This window comes from Pan troglodytes, chromosome 14 (genome assembly GCF_028858775.2).
Source record: "Pan troglodytes isolate AG18354 chromosome 14, NHGRI_mPanTro3-v2.0_pri, whole genome shotgun sequence".
In the NCBI taxonomy this organism is placed as follows: Eukaryota; Metazoa; Chordata; class Mammalia; order Primates; family Hominidae; genus Pan; species Pan troglodytes.
Window position 1 is genome coordinate 25,811,891 of NC_072412.2, and position 20,371 is coordinate 25,832,261.

Below are 20,371 nucleotides of genomic sequence, written 5' to 3' on the forward strand. Positions count from 1 at the left end.
TTCTGTCATAGTAGCTCAAATTGCCTGTGACACTGAATTACTGATTGGTGATAGAATATCAAAGTAGATTATCTGTAGTTTATTAGTGTTTATTCATTCATTCTTCTTTGTATTTCATATAATTATATCTCGTATCAGGTACATGATTGTGATTATCAGCAGCCTAAAGTAGTAGTCTTCCTTAAAAGATGCCGTTTTATGGGAGTAGACATTCTCTGTTTTAATCTACTATTCTTTTACACACGTTGTCTGGCAAAATAAATAAAAATATAAATATAAATGTGAGACAGGTGGAAAAGGAAAAATATGTGACCTGTAATCAAGAGAAACAGAAGTCAGTCAGTAGAAGCAAGACCCACAGATGACCCCAATTTTGGAAATAACTGATGAGTACTTTAGAATAGTTATGAAAAATTTATTGAGGGGGCATCCAGTTTCTGGTCTGGCTTTTAAAGAGTTTGGAAGTCACTCCTGTCTACACAATAAGAGGAAGTTCAATAATCTGAAAACCAGCCTTTTGAAAGATCCATGTAAGAACTGAAGTTACAGGACAAACTGATGCCCCCAAATTTGGAAAGTAAGTACAGGGGACAGCAAATAACTTTGAATTGGTTTCTGCTTAGAAGTTAACCACATTTATAATTTTAAAAATAATTGATAAGTCACATCAACATGATTATAAAGTAGGAAACAGATATGCAGTTATTACAACCTGCTGCAAGACAACACTAGCACATAGTAAATGACGTCAATGTTTTGCATGAATCTTTAGTTGTTCGTGGTTTGCCACTGGATATTAATATATTACAGGGGATGAGGAAAGTTATATGCAAATATATATGAGCTAAAGTTGTTAGGAAGAATAAGAGAATGTAAAGGAATGTTTTTATGTTATTTTTAAATTTTGTAATCATTCATCAGGTATTTAAAAATTTTAGGAATGTATGAGCCTATAGTATTAAAAGTCTTCTTTTACAGAGTGTTCATTCCTGTGACAAAGTCAAAACATAATCTGTTTTTAAATTCCTTTGGGTACTTACCCGGCCATTATTCAGTGGGTCCAAATGAGAATGGATCATCTTAATCCTCCCCACTTCGCTGCTCACCCACCACACCTGTGTCACTCCCCTCCCACCCTTACCTCCACTCCCCACAGCAGAAAATCATTTTCAGGTACAGATTGGGATAGATGATGTTTAATTATCTGCTTCCTGTAAGTGATACAGAGGGGGACTAGACTTTCTCTACATATGTATCTTAGGGGAAACACCAGTGCAACTTAGGGATTTGCCTTGAGCCTGCCCTGGTCATCCCTGCTTGAGCAGCAGGGACTTGCCCTGGGAGACCTACTGTGAAAACCCAGGGCAACTAATTGTTCTAGGGAAGGAAAAACAGACCAGGACTCCACAGGGAGTTTCTTTGGTCTTTTCTAAATAGGAAGAGAGTTACCTGATCATTCTGATTCTTGTCACACTTATGGAGACAGTTCAGGGTCATGAGGATTTAAATGACTTTGCATAAAGCAAGAAAAGAATCTGGTCTTAGATAGCAAATGGAATTCTGAAGGCCCTACAACTTTACATAACTTTTAGGAAATCTGTAGGTTTTTAGCTCTGGATATGCTCTTACTACATCCAAATCAGACACTTGACTTCAAGGGCCAGAAATTTTGTCACCGTTAAATTTTTAACAGGCTTTTTAGGGAATTGAAATCTTTCCAGTGAGACTATATTGAATTTGGTAACAGTCATAGAAATGAAAGAGAGGAAATTTGTAACATGAATGACCATATAGTTTAAAAAGATCACCACATTCAAAGGTTTGTCCAATAATTTTTTTAAAGTCTGTTTTAATTTTCAGATTTTTTTCTTTGAGTGTTACTTCTGATACAGTACAGTGTGAGCAATCAGAGTGGCTGGGGGAGGATAGCCGCTTGGCAAACAGTTTTAGGTGTGTTACTTGGTTTTCCAGCTAGGGAATTTTGATATTTTTTTCTTCAAATAATGACAGTTTAGTGTAGCAATTATCATTAAACCGGGAGTGCTTTTTCATCATTTTCCTTGATTAATAATCTGAATGCTCTTGTTCCTGTCAGCTAGTTGATCAATTAAAATCACAGTATCTTGTAATCAGATTCCTACTGGTATTATGATGTAGTTTCAATATAATTTGCTTAAAAAGGAGATGACATTTGTGCCAAGGATGACAAAACTTCTTTTTAATACCTCATATGTTTGGTTTTGCTACTTTTTTTTTCTTTGTTCTTGTGATAATAGCTGTTTTTCGCTCCTCCCCCATAAAATTCTTCTCAGGATGTCACAAAGAAAGGAGTTAGAAATTTAGTGAGCCCTGCCGAAAAAAAAAATTTTGGCGACATTAATGGTACTATTAAGATAATATAGAAAATTTAGCATAGAAACACACAAAAGAGTCAACTTTACAAAATTCCGTTAATCAGAAAAAATTGTTTGTGATACTTTGAACATATTTTTATACAGATGGTATTTCATTGTACATATGGTTTTATAGCCCATACTCACTGTACAGTAAACATCTGTATTCTTATAAGACACATTTTTGAATAGCTGGAGATTATTATATTGATACACCATAATTATTTAACCATTTTACTAATGTTGAACATATAGTTATTTGTGGGGGAACGCTATTATAAATTCTTACTCAAAATAATTACATACATCTCTGGTTGTTTTTTATTTTTTTAAAAAAGATTTTTTATGTCTTAGGAGTCATCAGGCTTCTTCATAATGAGCAGGGATAGTCGTCATAAATGGCCCAAAATCCTGTGACTCCATTAATTTTAAATATGCTTCTCTCTTTGCAAATCATTATAAAATCTATTTAATTTTCATGTGTGGAGTAATTGTACAAATGAGAAAGGAAGTCTGTTTTCTTTTCAAAGGTTTTTAAGTGATTGTTTTTATTAATACTCCTTAAGACACACATTGTGTTTCCCAGTCAACCAAATGCACTCTAATTCAGTTGCTTTATATAATTGGATCTGAAATTTGGAGGTGTGTTAATTGACATAAGTGCAGTTCTACTCAGGATAAAGATTTAAGTATTTTAAAGGCATGCGCTGAATAACTTTCTTGGATGTTTTTAGCCAAACAAGATTTTTTGGGGAGGTGAGGAAGATAGAACACAGTTTATGAAGGAACTAGATTATAAGTAAATTTCTGTACAGTTTGAGGCTAGGGTTGTGGGTAAGTTAAGATAAAATATATTGAGGTGTCCGACAGAAGTTGACTGGGAGGAACACAGCAAGAATTTAAGAATTTTTAATGCTGCAGACTTATTTTTGCATCTCTCATGAACAAAGAAAGCCAGTGCAGGTAGGTAAAAAGTAATGTATACTTAGGAAACTAGAAGATAGAAGTTCTGTCAGCAGGAGAATTGATGGCAAGTATAAGAGCCCCACCACCCCGACAAAAGGCAGGATTATAGGGGATTCACAGACTCTCATTACCCATTGACCCGGAATGTCAGAAATACTTTCTTAAGGGTATTGTAGAAGTAATTATTAGTTAGGTTTTTTATTTCTCCTTCCTCCATATGGATTTTAATATAGCAAGATTTAATGCATCATAATTCTTAGGAGCACAAGTTAGAGAGTCAGCCAAATCTGAATTTTCAGTTCTGGCTATCACTAAATTTATCTGGTTTTATCATCTCTCTTCTTTGTATTTCATATAATTTTATCTCATATCAGGTACATGATTGTGATTATCAGCAACCTAAAGTAGTAGTCTTCCTTAAAAGATGCCGTTTTATGGGAGTAAACATTCTCTGTTTTAATCTACTATTCTTTTACGTACGTTGTCTGGCAAAATAAAAATATAAATATGAGATAGGTGGAAAAGGAAAAATATGTGACCTGTGATCAAGAGAGACAGAAGACAGTCACTAGTAGAAGCAAGACCCACAGATGACCCCAATTTTGGAAATGGCTGATAAGTACTTTCGAGTAGTTATGAAAAATTTATTGAAGGGGCATCCAGTTTCTGATCTGGCTTTTAAAGAGCTTGGAAGTCACTGCTGTCTACACAATAAGAGGAAGCTCAATAATCTGAAAACCAGCCTTTTGAAAGATCCATCAAAGAACTGAAGTTACAGGACAAACTGATGCCCCCAAATTTGGAACAGAAAGCCTTGTGGGAACCGTTTCAGGGTTGCAGAAACTTGGTGAGTTGCTGGAGGCTCATTGAGGACAAGTTTGAGAGTTAAAAGCTCCAGAGGGGCCCAGTCAGAGGGGCTTCCACACTTGTGTGTTTTTCTGCCAGCAACCGTACCAGGTTCTTACATTGAAGATTGGAGAAAAATCTCTTTGTTCGTCCATTCAGGAGAGGGGAATGGACTTTAAAACAAGCCCAAAACATCTGGGCACGGTGGCTCACACCTGTAATCCCGGCACTTTGGGAGGCTGAATCATGAGGTCAGGAGTTCAAGACCAGCCTGGCCAAGGTGGTGAAACCCCGTCTCTCTAAAAAAATACAAAAATTAGCCAGGCGTGGTGGTGGGCACCTATAATCCCAGCTACTTGGGGGGAGAGGCAGAGAATTGCTTGAACCCAGCAGGCGGAGGTTGCAGTGAACAGAGATCACACCACTGCATTCCAGCCTGGGCAACAGAGTAAAACTGTCTCAGAAAAAAAGCGCCTGAAACATTTGACTCTTTTTAACATGCCTGCCCTCAAAAGAAATTATTTCAACAGAGCCTAACAGACTGAGATTTTACCAGAGCTTAACAGACCTGGTTGGAGGGAAATACCCAACTCCAGTCCCTTCTGGTCGTCCTGCCTAACCTGAGGGGAAGCGGGAGTGAGACCCAGGGCCCCAGGCTCACTAGAAGACTGAGACCCCAGTCATAGGACTGTATAACACTCCCTTTTCACCGCCCCTCACCTGACACCCTACCAGCACAGCATTAAAGGCCTGTGTAGTGGGATTCCTTTCACCTTGTTTGTCATGTCTGGTTTTCATCAGAAAATTACAAAGCATACTAAAAGGCAAAAAACACAGTTTGAAGGTACAGAGCTAGCATCAGAACAAGATTCAGATATGGGAGGAGTGTTGGAATTGTCAGACCAGGAATTTAAAAGAACTATGATTAATATGCTGAGGGATCTAATGGAAAAGTAGATAACATGCAGGGACTGATAGGTAATGTCAGAAAGATGGAAATTCTAAGAATCAAGAAAAATATATTGAATGTACTGCAAAAGATGAACAATGTGTGAGGAAATAGCAGTTTCAGCAGAGAAATGGAAATCATTTTTTTAAATGCCAGAACTGAAAAATACAGTATCAGAAAGAAAGAATTCATCTGATGGACCTAATAGCAGACAGGACCCAGCAGAAGTGATTGGTGAACTTGGAAATAAGTTAATAGAAATTATTTAAACTGATTCACAAGAGAAAATGAATTTGGAAAGCAACAACAAAATTTTAGAGCATTCAAAATATGGGACCATATCAAATCGTCTGACACATACGTAATTGGAATCTCAGAACAAAAGGAGAAAAAGAGAAGGAATAGAGCAGAAGAAGTAATGGAAGATAAGTTTTGAATATTGATGATAGATATCAACTAACAGACACAAGAAACTCAGCAAATTCCTGAAAGTATAAAGAAAACCACGTCATAATAAAATTGCTAAGGAGGCCAATGCAGGTGGATTACTTGAGGCCAGGAGTTCGAGAGCAGCCTCGCCAACATGATGAAACCCCACCTCTACTAAAAATACAAAAATTAGGCTGGTACAGTGGTGCGTGCCTGTAGTCTCAGCTACTTGGGAGGCTGAGGCATGAGAATGGCTTGATCCTGGTGGCAGAAGTTGTAGTGAGCTGAAATTGCACCACTGCACTCCATCATAGGCAACAGAGCAAGACTCTAAAAAAACACAAAAACCAAAAACCAAAAACCAAAAATTTTGCTAAAGGAACAAAGATGAAGAGAAAATCTTAAAAGAAGAAAGAGGAAAAATATACATCATGTAAAAGAAGGGAACAATGTTAAGGATGACAGCTGACTTGTCATCAGAAACATTGGACCAGAAAACAGTGGGTAAGTGCTAAAAGGAAGAAACTTGTCATTCTATAATTCTATAGTCAGTGAAAATATCTTTTAAAAATGAAAGACATTTTGTTCAGACAAAAGTCTCAGAGAATTAGTCCTCCAGCAACCTGTACTACAAAAAATTCTTAACGCTTCAGGGAAATGATACCATTTGGAAACCTGGATCTGCAAGGAGTCCAGACAAAGTAAATATGGGATTAAATAGAAAAGGTCATCAATAATTAGGTCTGTATCTGCTTAAAAGACTAGTAACTGTTTAAAATTTATGGCATTTATAATGTATGTGACAGTAAAATATGTGACAGTAAATGCTGAGTATGAAAGTGATAAATAGACTTACACTGTTGTGTTTTACATTGTTTATGAAGTACTATGTTATTTGAAAGTAGAGATGAGTTAAGGGTACATAGTATAATTTCTGGTAACCATCAAGAATAACATAGATACCAAATGAAATCCTAAAATAATGATTTGGTTATCCCAGAAGGCAAGAAAGGAAGAACAAAGGAAGAAGGAACAGAAGAGCCAAATGGAAAACAGTCAGATGATAGATTGAATCCTAACCACATCAATAATTTCTTTAAATAGAAACATTGTAAACTTCCTCTTAAAAGGCAGAGATTATCAGGTTAAATTAAAAAGTGAGACTAAAATACATGCATTTTGAGGATGAAGACACTGATTTAAGGAAAGTTAATGAAAAAATATGCCCTGCAAACACAAGGTACAAGAAAGCTGGTGTGGTTTTGTGAATGTCAGATAAAATAGAATATAAAACAGATAAGCCAGGACCTTTAATGGTGATAAAAGAGTCAAGAACACAGAGCTTTAAATGTATATGTACCTAATAAGAGGACTGCAAACTACATGGAATAAAAATAGAACTGAGGGGAGAAGTAGGCAAACTCAAAATCATAGTTGGAGATTTTAACAAGTACCGCTCAGTAATTGAAAGAACAAGTGGATAGAAAATGTGTAAGGATATAGGGGGTTTGAACAATATACCAGCCAGTCTGACTTAATTCATCTTTGTATACCAAACTCCCAAGTTGTAGAATACACATTCTTTTAATTTCCCGTGAAACATACACCGAAACGGGACATCTGGTAGGCCATAAAATAGTAAGTTTTAAAAGATTAATATACAGAGAGTGATGATAATGAGATAATTATAATCTTTTTAGATAATGCTCAAATATTGGAAAATCAAACAGTATTTAAAAAATAATCCTTGGGTCAAAGAAAAACTCAAAAGGGAAGTTAGAAACTATTGCTAACCATGTGGTAGTGAACACAAAATGCCATTGTATTTGTGGGATTTTGTTAAAGAAGTGTATAGAGAAAAATTTGTAGCTTTAAATGTTATGTTAGAAAAGAAGAAAGGTTTAAAATCATGAGCCCATGCCTTAGGTGGGCCCTTGGTGTTGCTCAGCATTCCCGTTGTAATCTCTGTGTTAATTAATTTTTGTGCTCTTAGTTGCCTATTTCATATCTTTCCACCTCGCACCTCCCCACTCTGCTGATGACTGTGCTTCTTATTTCACTGGTAAAAGAAAAGCAATCAGAGCAGAAGTAAAGGTCTCCCTCTGACACATTGCACGCTGATAGGCTCTGCATCCGCGTGTCCTGTTCACCCTCCCTTAAATGGACGGGCTGTTCATGCTCCTATCCATGCTGTCTCCTCCAACGGAGCACTGGATCCCATATCCTCAGGGTGCTTCCAGGATACATGTACCTTCTTTCTTCTCTGTATTATTTTCCCCCCTCTTTCTGTGTCATTCTCATCAAGTATAAATATGCAAAGAAGTCTCCCAATTTGAGTAAATTTCAGATCATCCTCTCCCTGTCATCCCATTTCTTGCTCCCACAGCAAGATTCCTTGAAGGATGTATTCATATCTCCATGGCCTCTATTTCCCACATTGTTTGTTGTCCCCATTGAGATTTCATCACACTCAACGCTTTTGAAACTGTGCTTATTGGCATGACCAGTGACTCGCATGCTGCTAAAATCCAGTGGCCAGGATCAGCCTTCTTACTTCATCTGTTACTGGCATGCGACTCACAGATAACTGTCTCCTCTGGAGAAACTCTCTTCACCTGCACAGTGGTCCGCCACCTCACTCTGGTGTTTTTCCTACCTCCCAAGCTGTGCTTTGTCTCCTCAGTGATCTTCCCCACTTGGCTCTTCTCTGCCTGTTCTCATTTACTAAGTGACCTCATCAGGTCCCATGTCTCAAAGTAACATCTTTATGCTGATGATGTTCAAATGTATGTCTTCAGTTCTGACCTATCTCCTAGTTTCAAACTTATATACAACTATACAACTGTCCACTCGGTGTCTTCACTTGGATTTCTAATAGGTATCTCTAATCCCACATGTCTAAAATTTCACTTATGATTTCTTTCTCTCTTTCCCAGCCATCCCCCATCTGTCTTAGCAAGTGGAAGCTCTCCTCTTACAGTGCTTTTGATTGTCTTCTTTCTCTCCTATCAGAGACATCCAGTCCAATAGTGAAATGACATCAGTCATCTTCAAAATGTGTAGCAAGTCTATATGCCTCTTAGCTGCCCTGATGTCACTATTCCGATCCAAGTCACTATGCCTCTCGCCTTCTGTTGGATTTCCAGTCACTCCCCACCGACCCCCGCCCCAACACAAAGGGAAGGGCATCTATTTCTCTGTCCTCTTCTTCTACCCTTTTCCCCATCACTCACTAGCCTTTAGCCACACTGGCTTCCTTGATGTGGCTGACATACACCAAGCACATATTTGTCTTCAGCCTGGAAGGTTCTTTCCCTAGATATTCATCTTCCCCCTCTTCAGTCACTTGATACCATCCTATCAGAGAGGGCTTTTGTGACCACTGAAATACCACCACCCACTTCCTTCCACTCTGTTCTCTATAAAAAATATTGCTTTATTTTCCCCATAGCACTTATTTTCACCAGACATATTGCTTGTTTATTGTCTGTTTTCCTCAACCATAATACACCCTTCATGAGAACAGGGGCTGTGTCCACAAGTATATTTCTTCAAGCAACAAGGACAAGGCCTGATACACAGTCGATGCTTGAATATTTGCTGAAAAAATGAATATGCTTAATAATCAATGTCTGTTATCTAAGTTCTTAAAATGCTTAGAATATTGTAAAGAAGTATTTTAAAAGTTCATTATAGTTAATTATGGTTGACTTTTCTTTTTGTTTTTCTTAATTTTTCAAATTTTCTATCATGAGCATGTGTTAGTTTTATAATCAGGACGGTAGCAGTAGAGTCTTTAATTGGACTTTGGGCCATTTTTCCTACTGTTTACTTTCCTGTATTTTCTGTATTTCTTACAATAAGCATGTGTTGCTTTTATAGGAGAAAAAATAGGTTTAAAAAAGAGGAAAAAACTTTAAGCCCAATATTATGACTTGTTATTTTATGGAATTCAACAGGAACTGACATTACAGATACTATAATAAAGTTTCTTTTTTAACTTTTCATTTTGAAATGATTTTAGACTTTAAAAAGATCAAAAACAGTACAAAGAATTTCCATAAACTTTCACCCAGATTTCCCAGATTTTGTTTTACATTTCTTCTTTTTCTCAGACTTCTCTTCCACTTTCCCACCATACAAATGCATGTATGCATATATATTAAAAATGATCTCTTTTTTGTCTCCTTTAATCTGAAATAGTTCCTCAGTCTTTCTGTGACTTTTATGACCTTGACACTTTTATGACCTTGACTTTTATGACCTTGACACTTTAGAAGGGAAACAGCATTTATGTTATGGAATGTCCGTTGGTCTGGATTTTCTAATGTTTCCTCGTGACTGGATTTAGGATATTGACAGAAATATCACACGGTGATGATGTGTTCTCCCCTGCGCGTTTCATTAGGAAGCTCATGTGTCTGCTTGTGTCATAACTGGTGGTATTGACTTTCATCAGTGGATTGATTACCCCAAATTTCTGTAATGCAAAGATTTTTTTCCCTATGTGATTAAAAAGTGTCATATGGGGAGACACTTTGAGACTATATAAATGTTCTGTTTCCCATCCTTCTATGAACCCACTAGTCTCAGCATCCATTGATGATCCTTGACGGAAACAGTTGCTGTGGTGGTTGCAGAATGGTGATTTTTTTGTCATGCCATAATTTCTTCAACATTAGTTAGTAAGCATTCTGCTGCAAATGCTTTCATTTATTTCCCTATTTATTTACTTGCTCATTTATATCAGTATGGACTGATGGATTATTTTATTCTGTGGTTTATATTCCATTGACTTATTTTGATCCTTACGTTTTTCCACATTTGGCTGGTGGGAGCCCTTTCAGACAGGCTTCTGTGTCCTTTTGACATCTCCCCACCAATCTCGGAAGTAAAGTCCTTTGAGTACCTTACTCTTTCTAGCACAGCAATACATTCTAGGTTCATGTGGTTTTCTGCCCTCAGCCCTGGAGTCATTTTTCCAAGAAGCTTGATTCCTTTTAGTGGAGTACAAAAAGCCAAAATCTTGTCAAACCAAGATCTAGGTTCCAGTGTGTGTGCTAAAATTTATGAAAGCCCTAGTTATGACTGCTCTTTTGTTCCCCAGAAAGGACTCATACAAGATACCTTGATTGTTTCCAGTAAATCTTTACTTTTAAATACAGCTGAAAATCCACGTACAGTTTTTATGCTTTGGCAATTTAGAGGTGTGAGACAAAGTCAAAACATTAGTGATTTTCTTTATACTTTGTTTTCCAAAGTAAAAAAAAGTTTCTTTTAAGCTATTCGTGTCTTAAAACAACCGAGTAAAGTGTAGTTTCATAAACAAATGAAAACATTTACCTTTCTCTTTACCTAAACTCTCTTTACTTAAAACTCTCTTTACCTAAATTCTCTTTACCTGAAACTCTCCAGAATTTAGAAACTATTTACCAGTGGCTAAGGCCAAAATAATTGTCACCCAGTTACTAAAAATAATTCATTATTCAAAAAATAACATATAATTTCATGTCGTGACTGACCCCATATTACTAACAATCTGGCCAGCCTACAATAAATAACAAAATTGTTTTTCCCCCACCAAGAAACATGACTTCCTGGTAATAAACCTTCCCAATACTAAGAAATAAAAAAAAGTCTTATCATTCTAACCCAAACAAAAATTCATCATCAATACTTCCATTAAAGTTTTTAATTTAAAAGTACAGTTAATATACAAATATATCCCAATTTTGTTAGTTATGTTTTCTCCGATCTGTAACTCACTTTCATGGTATTTAAAATTATTTATTTTAAATAAATACTACCATATATAATCTATAGTTCCTTGTAATAGTCCCATTAAAATAGATTAGGTACAGAAAAAGACGACATCAAGAAAAAAATGAGATCATACTAATTAAAGAAATAAATACAGTCCAAAACATGTTTTCTAATAAATAGACAAGTATACACCCCAAACCCGATACCCATTCCTTATGACTATGACAACTGTGACTAAAGACTATGGACTTTCCTAGAGAAGAGCCTTCCCGACTACATAATACAATCACTGCTGGTCTTGTATATACAACAGAGGGTTGAATTATGACCAGAAGGGGGAACTTGTGAGACAAAGTAACAAAAGTAAGAAGCCCTTTGCTCGTTCGCTTGGCTTGCCAGCAGAATTTCAACAAAATCCCTTGTCAACAAAACTTCACAAAGTGCCTGACTCAAGGACTGAGAGCAGCCCTCTGGAAGAATGCCATAAAGATGATACACGGGGTAGAGCGCAGGTTCTAAATCACTGCATTTTCCAAAAAAGGTGAATTAATAATCCTAGCCCTTATCTTTTCCTATACAGAAGATAATGTCTAAGGATTTTGCTTTTATCATCTGTAACCAGATGTATCCTCACATTTTACTCTATTGTAGCTTGTATTAGGTTGGTGCAAAAGTATCTAATGTTACTTCTAAACACATTTGATGTACCTGCTAGACACAGGCAGGGCCGCCATCACTTATATATAAACTGTGGGCCAAAATACGACTTTAAAATAGTATAACAACTCTTGAGAAGCCTCTCCCGGGTTACATTCCTCAGTAAGACTTATAAATAAAGCTAACTTTAATTCTTCAAAAGCCTGATTTTTCTTTAGTTGACAGAGGCATTTATCTCAACCTGATGTACTTGGACATGAGTTCATGTGGTACTAATAAGTCCAGAAGTGGAACTTTTGTCAACAAAGAATGAATAAATTGCATTTACCTCAATGTGCTCCATAATTCAGAATTAGTTTAGCTATTAATGGACTTGCTATTGAAAGAGTGAGTAGAATTCAGCTTTTCAAATCATTTGCTGTTTGCAAAACTGAAGATTGTAATTATAACACTATTCTTATTCATCAGAAAATATAGCTCTTTCCATTTTTTTCTCTTCAGACACTTGTCAGCTTTCAGCAGCTGGCAAAATATTAATTATGCAAGTCTTTAAATTTTATGTCCCTTTATAAATTGAGAACTTCTGAGTGGAAATGTAGTATCAGTTGCATGTTTTTCAAATAGAGTTAGGCATCGGACCTAGAAGCAAATGTTGCGTGTCCTTTTCTGCTTATGCAGCATCGAGCTGAGAGTACATGATGTTGTTCTCAACAATAGTTGCTGTGCTTTGAGAGTATTGCTGTCACTTTTGCAAGAGGCTATTGTGTACACTCCCATAGTCTTGGTGTATATGCTGTCCCTATTAATTAGTTTTCTGTACAGCCGAAGGGGATGGGATGGGAGCTTTTAAAGTTGGACTGGAGTATGTGTGTATATATAAATTTATTTTAAACTATGAATGGTCAAGCGGAAACACAATAATTGGTTTCATTTTGTGACTATGTCAGACATTCAGAAATAAAGAACTGATAGACTTGAATATGAAGCATTTGGAACGTGGTGCTCATCTACAAAACACCCAGCATTTCACCAAATGGATTCTATAAAACAGTAGTTCTGAAAGATGTTATTAGGTGTTTCCAGGCCCAGTCACTATGAGAACATGATATGTTAGATGCTTCTCTTGCAGATTGCCCGTGCACATTAGCTTATTAATGACTTTGAGACACCCCAAGGCATAGAAACATGTTTAATCCTTTTAGCTCCTCATTGCCCAGCCTGCCTTGAGCAGGAAGCATTTGTTGGCTTTGTGCTTGTTAACAAGAAACACTGGCATAGATCATGTGTTTTTCATTCAGCTGATAGTTGTTGAGCACTGGCTGAGCACAAGCAGTGCAGAGGTGAAAGGCAGAACTCCAACTCTCCTAGAGCTTAGATGAATGAAGGCAAGATTAGAGTTCCCTGACAAGTCCTGTGATCCAGGTCAGCTTAGGGCATTGTGGAGCACAGAGGGGGTCAAATGCTCTTACAGAGCCCAGTCTACATCCTGAGTTAGCCAGGACTCAGTTCTTATGTTTTTGTTCGCTTATTCCGAAATCTTTTCTGAGTACCTACTATAAGCCAGGCATGCTCTAGACATTGGAGACTGATACAGCAGTACACAGAGCTAAGGGGAATCCTTGTCTTTGTGGATCATATGTTCTAGTGGTGGGAGACAGATGAGAAACAAGATGAATACATACAAGTGCATAATTTATTACTTGGTGATTAGTGCTAGTCAGGAAAATACAGCAGAGCAGGGATAAGAGGGGTGTGTGATCACATGTGTGATGAGGTTGATGGCATTTAGCCAGGGCTGTTAGGAAAGCCTCACTTAGAAGGTGACATTTGGGTGTAGAGCTAGAGGAAGTGAGGGAGCAAACCATGTGAGTTTCTGGAGCAGAAGTGGTCTACGCAGAAGGAACTGGAAATGCAAAGGCCTAGGGAGAAGGGGGATGCTTGCGTATGTCTGAGAAACAGCGAGGAAGCCAGGGTAGTTGGAGTGGGACATACAAGCGAGAGGTTAATGGGAGATGAGGCCCAAAGGTGAACGGAGCTAGGTCGTGTAGGAGCTTATAAGTGGTCATCTGGCCTTTAGCTTTTATTCTGAGTGAATTGGCAAGGCATGGAATGGATTTGAACACTCAGAGGAGTAACAGGATCTGAGGCTAGTTTGGACAAGATGACTGGGGCTGCTTGGTTGAGAGTAAACTGAGCAGGGGTGTGGATGGAGGCAAGGTTGCTGGAAGACCAATCCCTTGGCGGTTAGGGAGGTCGAGGTGAGTGGTGATTATGCCTTGGGGCAGGGTAGGATCAGGGCAGGTGGTGCATGCAGAGCAGTCAGACCCTGGATATATTCTGAAAATGGATGTGTATGACAGTTTGCTGGAGAGCCAGTGTGGAGTGTGAGTGATTGAGAGATGGCAAGGAGGACCCTAAAGTCTGTGACTGGAGCAACGGGAAAGAATGGAGCTGGCTCTTCCAAGAGGGGAAGATGGGAGAGAAGCAGGCTTATGAGGGGGTATTAGGACTCCATTCAGGGCAAGTTATGTTTCAGTTATTAGACACCCAGTGATGCTGTCAGTAAGGAGTTTGATACATGCATTAGGATCTCAGGAAGAGGTCCATCTGGAGGTAGAAATTTAGGAATCATCAGCATAGAGGAAGTGTTTACAGCCATTAGACCGGATGAGATGCCTAAATGAATGTTGATGGAAAAGAGAAGAGGTTGGAATATTTAACACAGATCTTTTTTTCTGTGTCAGTAGCTTTTAAAAGTGGAGTTTTTGGAAATATTAAAACACTAGGTTTAGAAGCAGAAGTAATTAGCTTTTGTTTTTTGTTTGGTTTTTTTTTTTTTTTTTTTTTTTAGCAAAAAGAACTTTTGTTAAATAAAAAGAAAAAGCCAAGACCTCGAGCCCTGGACTCCTGTGGAATTTTGAGTCTGGGGAGGGAGGAAGCAGCAGAGGGCCCACGAGGCAGGAGGGCACCTGCAGGCTCTTGGCAGGCAGGCTTGGCCTGTGCATCATGGTCAGCACTGGGCCATGCCAGAGAGAGGCCGGATGGATGAGGCCTGAGAACTGGCCCTTGACTTAGCAGGGAGAAATGGTCTGCTGAGTTGGGTCAGCCCTTTCATAGAGTGATAGGGCAAAAACAGGACTGGCGTGGGGTTGGGCAGAATGGGGAAAGGGGCGAGGACAGAGCAGCATGGGGTACTCTGGGGAAGCTTTGCTGCGAAGGGAGGAGAGTAAGAGTGTAGGGTGAGGAGCAGGGGAAGAGGGAGGGTTTTTCAGTGCAGAATTCTAGATTTTTATGATTTTCTTCTCCAGGTTTTTTAAAAAAACTGTGATAAAATTTACATAACATTAAATTTACCTTAACAGTTTTTAAGTGGACAGTCCAGTAGCGTCTTTGTGTGTTGCTGTAAAGGCTGGGTAACTTAGAAAGAAAAGAAGTTTATTTAGCTGATGATTGTGCAGGCTGTACAAGAAGCATAGCACGAGCATCTGCTTCTGGTGAGGCCTCAGAAAGTTTCCGCTCATGAAGGAAGGTGAAGGGGAGCTGTGTGTGCAGAGGTCACATGGAGAGAGAGAGGAAACAAGGAGTGGGAGGTGCCGCCAGGCTCTTTTTAACAGCCAGCTCTCACAGGAACTACTAGAGCAAAAACTCGCTCACCCAGGGAGGGCATTAGTCTATTCACAAGGGATCCACCCTTGTGATCCAAACAAATTCTATCATGTCCCACCTCCAACATTGGGGATCACATTTCAACATGAGATTTGGAGGCAACCAGCATCCACGCTGTAGCAAGTAATGTTAACCACTGTGTACACATGGCTGTGCAGCAGATCTCCAGAATGTTGTCATCCTGCAGAAGCAAAACTCTGCTCTCATTACAGAACTCCCCATTTCCCTCTTCCTCTGACCCCTGGCAACCACCATTCTCCTGTCTGTCTCTATGAAATGGACTACTTTACATGCCTCATATAAGTGGAATCGTACAGTATTTGTCTTTTGTGACTGATTAATTTTGCTTAGCCTAATGTCATCCTCAAGGTTCATCCATGTTGTAGCATGTGTCAGAATTTCCTTCCTTTAAAGGCTGAATAATACTCCATTGTATGTGTGTACCACATTTTGTTTATCCGTTCATGTATTGCTGGACACTCAGGTTCTTCCACCTCTGCTACTGTGAATAATGCTTCTGTGAACATAGGTATGCAAACGTCGCTTCACATCCTTGCTTGCACGTCTTTACGGGTATATACTCAAGTAGAGTTTCTGGGTCATATGTTTAATTTTTGGGGGAACCACCACACAGTTTTCCACAGCAGTCGTACCATTGTACATTCTCACCAACAGCGCACAGGGTTCTAATTTCTCCACATTCTTACCAACACTTTTCTGCGTTTTTGTTTTTGTTTTTTAAATAGTAGCATCCTAATGGGTATGAGAGGTGGTGGTGAGAGGGATTTCAGTCATTCTTAAAACTGTTAAAATGATTGAAATCATGGCAGATTTGTAAAGCACTTGGGCTTTGGTCTGCCCCTGTGAGTGCTCAGGAGTGTCAGTCAGCTACTACTGTGAGGAAGGGGGTGCCCATGCCTGAGGCAGAGGGAGCAGAGCAGCTGTGCAGAAGCACAGAGTGTGAGGAAGTGGGAGAGTGTGGGGCTGCAAGTAGTGCATTCTGGCTGGAGCACCAGGCAAGGGCAGAAATGAGGTGCGGCCAGTTAGAAAGGCTACTATTAAAAAGTCAAAAAATAACAGATGTTGGCAATGCTGCAGAGAAAAGGGAATGCTTACTTACTGTAAACATGGTGGGAATGTAAATTAGTTCAGCCACTGTGGAAAGGAGTTTGGAGATTTCTCAAAGAACTTAAAACAGAACTACCATTCTGTCCAGTAATTCCATTACTGGGCATAGACCCAAAGGAAAATGGATCATTTTACCAAAAAGACACATGCACTCGTATGTTCATCACAGTGCTGTTTGCAGTAAGAAAGACATGGAATCCACCTGAGTACCTATCAGTGGTGGATTGGATAAAGAAAATGTGGTACATCATGGGATACTACGCAGCCATAATAAAGAATGAAGTCATGTCTTTTGCAGCAACATGGATGCAGCTGGAGGCCATTATTGTAAGAGAATTAACACAGGAACAGAAAACCAAATACTGCCTGTTCTCACTTTTAAGTGGGAGCTAAGCACTGGGTACGCATAGACATAAAAATGGGAACAGTAGACACTGGGGACTACTGGATGGGGAGAGAGGAAGAGGGGCAAAGGCCAACAAAGTGTCTCTTGGATACTGTGTTCACTACCTGGGTATGGGATCATTCATTCCCCAAACTGCAGTCACTCAGTATACCCATGTAACGAACCTGCACATGTACCCTCTGAATCTAAGATAAAAGTTGAAATTATTTTTTAAAAAACCGGGGAAAAAAGAAATGAAGTGCAGTGCACAGGGCCCTCTGTGTCATACACATACACATACACATACTTATTAGATTTTATCTTGAAATGACGGGGAGCAGTAAAGAATTTAAATAGAAATGACGTAGTCAGTTCTTTCTGTTAGATCATTTGGCAGCAGTGTGATGCATGGGTTCGGGGGTGGGAGGTGAATCTAAAAGCTATTGATGTAATTCAGGAGAGAAACGAGGGTCTGGGGCAAGATGGCGGTGGGTGTAGAAGGGACAAGACTTGGTGTTGAGTTAGCCGTAGAGAGAGGGAGCTGTCACAATGACACCATTTCTGGCTTGGGCTTCATTTTGGATGGTGGGTGCTTTTCAACATGGGGATGCAGGTTTGAGGTAAGGTGAAAAGGAGTTATATTTCAGCTTGTACAGGATTTGAGAATCTTAACAGACGTCAACATGGAGATGTTCAGTAGCTAGTTAGATAACAAGTCTGGAGCTCAGGAAGGTGTTCATAAAGCAATAAACGAGCATTAATTCTGGATGCTGCAGCTAGTTATAGTATTTTAAAATGTATATAGTTTGTGTGAAGGCTTTATTTTTTTGCCTTTGTGGAACCATTTTGCATATTATGGGAATGGGAACTGTTGACAGAATTTTAAGTGAACCCAGAAGACCATGCTGTGGATATTGAGCTTTTAGAGAAGCAATTTAATGCTTAGCTGAAAGCTGAAATCTGGGTTTTTCTCTCCTTTTTTGGTGGGGGATGGGGTACATGTTTATTGATTTATTCTTATTTTCTAAGAGGAATTCTTCTTGTTAAAACAGTTACACAGAATCTATGAAATTATACTAATTTTAAATTCATAAGAATTCATTCCCAGTGTCTAGGTGTAACCATTTAAGCAGTAAAATATTTTAGTCCATTTCATTAAGTAGATAAGAAATTATCGAGTGTTTCATGGCATGAAATAATTCATGAAGATTGCAGCCAAGGGAGTCCAGGGAGCTATGTGATAAAAGCAGAGAACTAAAAGTTAGAAGACCATATTTTTGTTTCATCTATTTCTGCCATGTACTAGCCATGGGATTTGGACGGATCACCTTTCTGATCCTCTGTTTAGTCAGCCAGAGAATGAAAACATTAACTTCCTGTTTACCTCCCGGGCTCACTTATTCATTGAACAGGTGTGTGCAGGAGGCATCACACAGGGCTAAGGCTAAAACATGGAACACACGGAGTTCACAGTCTCATGGATTATAGCAAAGAGTACAGAAAGTGGCTGTGAAAGCAGCGTATAAACTATAAAGCACCATGGGAACTTTAGGGTTATTCTTAACTCTAATGAAGTTTTCTTCCTGGGAGGTTCAGGTTCTCTCTCTCATTTGAGTGATAAACCGATAGAAAATGAAAATAAAAAGAAGTGGTAGGTATCTCTGTCAGAAAAGTTAAGGTGAGATGTGCCTTGCACACTCAGAGTAGGCAGCTATTTAATATTTGTTGCATGAATAAAGTAACGGTGTTAGGATTTGGAAATTCAGTGTGAGCAGATAATGATTCTTATCTTGCTTGCTGAATTTTCAGAAATGTTACATTTTAAGAAAAGTGGGAGTTATATCTGGCACTCAGAGGAATGTGGAAATCAGCCACGCAGAAAAATTTAACTCAGAATTCAAAATCTTGGTTTATAGAGAGTGCCTGAGTCAGCGCTATATACCCAGATTTCACAATATTAATTAGAAGAATTTAATGCCATTGGAAAGTGTTAGGCACAAATAAAATATCTAATGTTTCTGAATGGGACTGAGATAAAATCCCAGATTTAAAGGCCAACATGATAATTGAATTATCTTGAGGAATAAGTGAAAGTTTGGTTCCTGAGATTGTATTTACACTTAAAGCATGAAAAATGAGAACTTAAGTTGCAGTTAGTGGGAAGCAACTTGAGTGATAGCTCATGTAGCAATAAAGATTGTATACTGTCTGGGATATTTTAAAATTCTACAACATTGAGTCAGTTTCAGATTTATATGAGTATCTCTAATAAACTTCAAAAGTTCTAAAGGCCTTGGACTGTGACACTTTATTTTCATACTCGTTTGCACAAAATCCCACATGTTGACAGGAATAAGCACTGGTGAGGATGTGTGAGGGCCGCTTCATCAGCTCCCTAACAGATGGCCTTCTCCATTCATTTTATTCTACAGGCAAACATGCTGAAGACATATTTGGTGAGTTGTTTAATGAGGCTAACAACTTCTACATCAGAGCAAATTCTCTTCAAGACAGAATTGATCGCCTTGCTGTCAAAGTCACCCAGCTGGATTCAACAGTGGAAGAGGGTAGGTAATTGCCTGAAAGCAGTGAGCTAGAAGTGATGTTGACAAGATGGTAGTAATTAATTGCAGTGTAATTACTGCTTTTTCCTTGGGATGGCATGCTGATATTTCATCTTGTCTTTCCTAGAAGAATAGCGAGGGGGAAAAACCTACAACTTTGTGTTAATTCACGGTGAAAAGATTCATATGTGGTCTACCTCATAACTCTATACTCTTTTTTAAAAAATTACAAATATAGTATTTGTTTTAAAGGCTTCTTTGAATACAGTCAGTATTAGAAGCCCCAATTTAGGTTACTGACAGTTATTTTAAAAATACTTTCTTACCTAAAAATTACAGAGCCACTCTAGAGATATGGTCCAACTGAGACAGTGTTACACATACCTTGTGTGACACAAGCACCTGGTGTTCTTAGGATTGATGCCTGTAAAATCCTGGTGATTCTGCTGATTTAAAAATTTTGTTAACCTTCTCAGAAATAGCATTTACCGAAAGCCTTTAGGCTGCAGGCTTTAAAATAATGTTAATGTCGACAAGCATTGTATAGTTAACTGATAGTCATTTGATGATACACCCTGAAATTGTCAGTTTCAACAAAATTGAAACTATCAACGATCCCTTTTTT

At 38.5% G+C, this 20,371-nt stretch overlaps 1 protein-coding gene across 4 annotated transcripts in view; it reads left to right on the forward strand.

Annotated features, from left to right (window-relative positions):
* WASF3 (WASP family member 3) overlaps positions 1-20,371 on the forward strand; it is a 131,270-nt gene that overhangs the window by 87,776 nt on the left and 23,123 nt on the right. For all 4 annotated transcript variants that reach the window (XM_024348486.3, NM_001362408.1, XM_054664782.2 and 1 more), the window contains 1 exon segment: positions 19,615-19,749. In XM_024348486.3, coding sequence (XP_024204254.2) covers positions 19,615-19,749 — 135 coding nt within the window.